At 43.8% G+C, this 3,119-nt stretch overlaps 1 protein-coding gene across 2 annotated transcripts; it reads left to right on the forward strand.

The window, feature by feature from the left end:
• Window positions 1–200: 200 nt before the first annotated feature.
• LOC123135645 (MOB kinase activator-like 1A) lies at window positions 201–2,784 on the forward strand. Of its 2 annotated transcripts, XM_044554816.1 has the most exons (7): window positions 201–442; window positions 588–636; window positions 1,010–1,118; window positions 1,219–1,312; window positions 1,510–1,643; window positions 1,742–1,905; window positions 2,464–2,784. In XM_044554816.1, the coding sequence occupies exons 1-7, from the start codon at window positions 414–416 to the stop codon at window positions 2,536–2,538; spliced, it is 654 nt and encodes a 217-aa protein (XP_044410751.1). In that variant the 5' UTR covers window positions 201–413; the 3' UTR covers window positions 2,539–2,784. The 2 variants fall into 2 exon arrangements, with proteins under 2 accessions (XP_044410751.1, XP_044410750.1); XM_044554815.1 differs by lacking the exons at window positions 201–442; window positions 588–636 and having other exon boundaries at window positions 706–1,118.
• Window positions 2,785–3,119: the final 335 nt, after the last annotated feature.

Genomic DNA, 3,119 nt, shown 5'->3' on the forward strand with positions numbered 1-3,119 from the left:
GTACCAACAAGGCAGTATTGGAGTAAGCGGAAAACCATCAAGGGCGGCAGATCAGGGCACAGCTAGCAGGACGTAATCAGTGGATAACAGCCCACGCACAGCCCAAAACGGTAACGGATGCACCGCACGCACTCACGACGCCAGCCACCTACACCCACCACCGCTCCTCCCTCCGTCATCGCCAGCCTAGCTCTTTGTCTCTCTTATTTCTTTCTCTCGGCGTACGTCGTCAGTACCCATATATATATATGGAGTTCGGGTAGACGTCAGAGCTCGAAAAGCTCCCTCCCTCGGATCACCGTGGATCAATTCTCTGTCCTTGTCGAGTGCTCCGCAGTCGCAGTCGCGTCACCGTCGTTTCCTCTCGCGCTCGCTGGCACCAATCCGGCGGCGGCCGTCGACGTCGTACTACCATGCAGAGCCTCTTTGGTCGCAGCAGCAGGTGAAGACGCGAGAACGAATCAAATTCCTTCTTGATTGCTGTTTTAGTTTCTCTTTTCTTTGGGTTGTTATTCATCGTGTTCTTCTCATGTCTCGGTTGCTTTTCTGGCTCTTGATTAATTCTCTACTTGTTGATGGGCTCGCAGGAACCAGCGGACATTCAGGCCCAAGAAGAGTGCTCCAGCGAGGGACAAGGTACGTAGCAAGTTGCAGGATCAAACATTTTTTTAGCAACTTCGACAAACATTGGTCGATTTTTGTCCAAATTCATCAAAAGGATTTTGAATCTCTTAGATTATCTAGCTCTACCTCCAATTTTTGTAACATGGACTCGATTCAGTTGGAAGACTGCCTGCTATGATGGGGAAGAATTAATGATTTGGACTGCCAGCTATATATAGTATTTTCTTTCCTTTTTTCCCCCCAAAAGGAGGCCTCTACATCATTCTGATGCACACAACCAGCTATATATATAACTGCATGCATGTTGTCATTATCCACATGCCCAGCCCAGAAAAAGAAGTTCAGTTACCAATCTGATCATCATATTTGGACTATACGTACACAGAGCATGAAGCTGAAGAGGCACATCGACGCGACCCTCGGCAGCGGTAACCTGCGAGAGGTGGTCCGCCTGCCAGTCGGAGAGGATCTCAACGAGTGGCTCGCTGTCAACAGTGAGTTCTTGCACATTTCTTATTTCTGAAACAGTGGTTGCTTGCCGTTTTAGTTGATGAGCTGAAAGTTTTGCTAGTTTCTGACCACCTCCATTTCCAGCTGTCGACTTCTTCAACCAAGTGAGCCTCCTGTACGGCACCCTCATGGAGTTCTGCACGCCAGCTACCTGCCCCACCATGTCAGCCGGTCCAAAGTACATTAATTCCTTCAAATCTTCAAAGCATATACTCCGATTCGTCCCATATTAGTTGTCGATGAAACGGATGTATCTAGACGTGTTTCAGTGCTAAATACATTTGTTTGAGCGACAACTAATATGGGACAACCAAAAGTATCTTATATGCTTCGTGTCACACTCTGGACTTACTGAGAAGATTCTTCATCAAACAGGTATGAGTACAGGTGGGCTGATGGACTCAAGATCAAGAGGCCTATTGAAGTGTCTGCACCAAAGTACGTCGAGTACCTGATGGACTGGATCGAAGCCCAGCTCGACGAAGAATCCATCTTCCCTCAAAAGCTTGGTAAGTATTTTTTTTTTGTTAGTGTGCCTATGAAGAGTGCTAAAAAAAATGATCAAGTGTAATCATGTACTCTGGTGGAAAACCTGTGGTGTCAACAGGGGCTCCCTTCCCTCCAAACTTCCGGGACGTCGCCAAGACCATCTTCAAGCGTCTGTTCAGGGTGTATGCCCACATATACCACTCGCATTTCCAGATGATTCTCAAGCTCCAGGAAGAAGCACATCTCAACACCTGCTTCAAGCACTTTGTGCTCTTCACAACGGTAACCATCCAACTTCATGCCTTTAGTGCCAACCTCTCCTATCTACTCCCTCCGTCCCAAAATTCTTGTCTTAGATTTGTTTAGATATGGATGAATCTAATACTAAAACGTGACTTGATACATCCGTATTTAGACAAATCTAAGACAAGAATTTTGAGACGGAGGGAGTATTATATAAATGCAAAAGAAGGGAGTTAGTTCCCTTTGTAGTTAATTTGGTTCCATAATTTTGTATTCTAATATATTTCCGGCGTTCAATATTTTGATTTTGATTACTGCTTTGGAAGCTGTGATCAATCATTAATTATGCACACAAACACATCCTGCCTATTCTTAGGAAGCACACTACAAACATTAACGACAAATTATTATGGTTTTGTTGATCACCCTATCAACTAGAATTTGTCAGTTGGGGTTGCCTCATCATGATTAGTTGAACTATTATTCAAGTGTTTATTCACCACTTGCTACATCTATCGTCTCCAGCAAATTTTGTTGTAATGCCTTGTGCGGTTCGATCATCACAATAACTTATTGCCGGCACTACTTTTTTGGCAGGAATTTCAGTTAATCGATAGGTCAGAGCTGGCTCCTCTGAGCGAACTGATCGAACCCATATGGCGTGGACACTAGCCGAGAGAAATAATTGGCGCTTTCTCCAACAAGAACTGATGAGGCAACAATGCAGATACATCATGTTTGTTGCTTTTTTAGCTAGTTTCCCAACCTTGTGCATGCGCACCTTCATCTATATTTTTGTGATGATGTTGGACTTGGATGCATTACCCATTTTGGAAATAGGTTAGCTAGTGCTCGCGCATGTGCATCATCGCAGTTTGTTCGTTTCATCAACAGATTATTATCGGTTCATCCCGGAAAGTTCTCTTGGTTGGGTTATACGCATTATTTAAATTTATTGTTTCTCTGCACCGATCTCTTCTCCCATCGGCAACGAACCCTAGCTAGCTAGCTCGGATCAGTCTACTTCCCTAAACAAAAAAACAAATTCATTGTTTCTGAAAAAATTCTAGAAAAGATAAATGAGTTCTCAGGGTGGCATCCTCGAAGCAGGAGTCTCTAAAAGGACTTTCAAGAATCAAAGGGTGTTTTCCATGAAATTTTTACTACTTAGTAATCTTATTTTATCTAAGGAACAAAATTTTTAAATTTTGGGCGTATTTTCCAAGAAGGAAGGCAAACTTTCCAATCTCTAC

The sequence above is a fragment of the Triticum aestivum genome, chromosome 6B, assembly GCF_018294505.1.
Source record: "Triticum aestivum cultivar Chinese Spring chromosome 6B, IWGSC CS RefSeq v2.1, whole genome shotgun sequence".
Lineage (NCBI taxonomy): Eukaryota > Viridiplantae > Streptophyta > Magnoliopsida > Poales > Poaceae > Triticum > Triticum aestivum.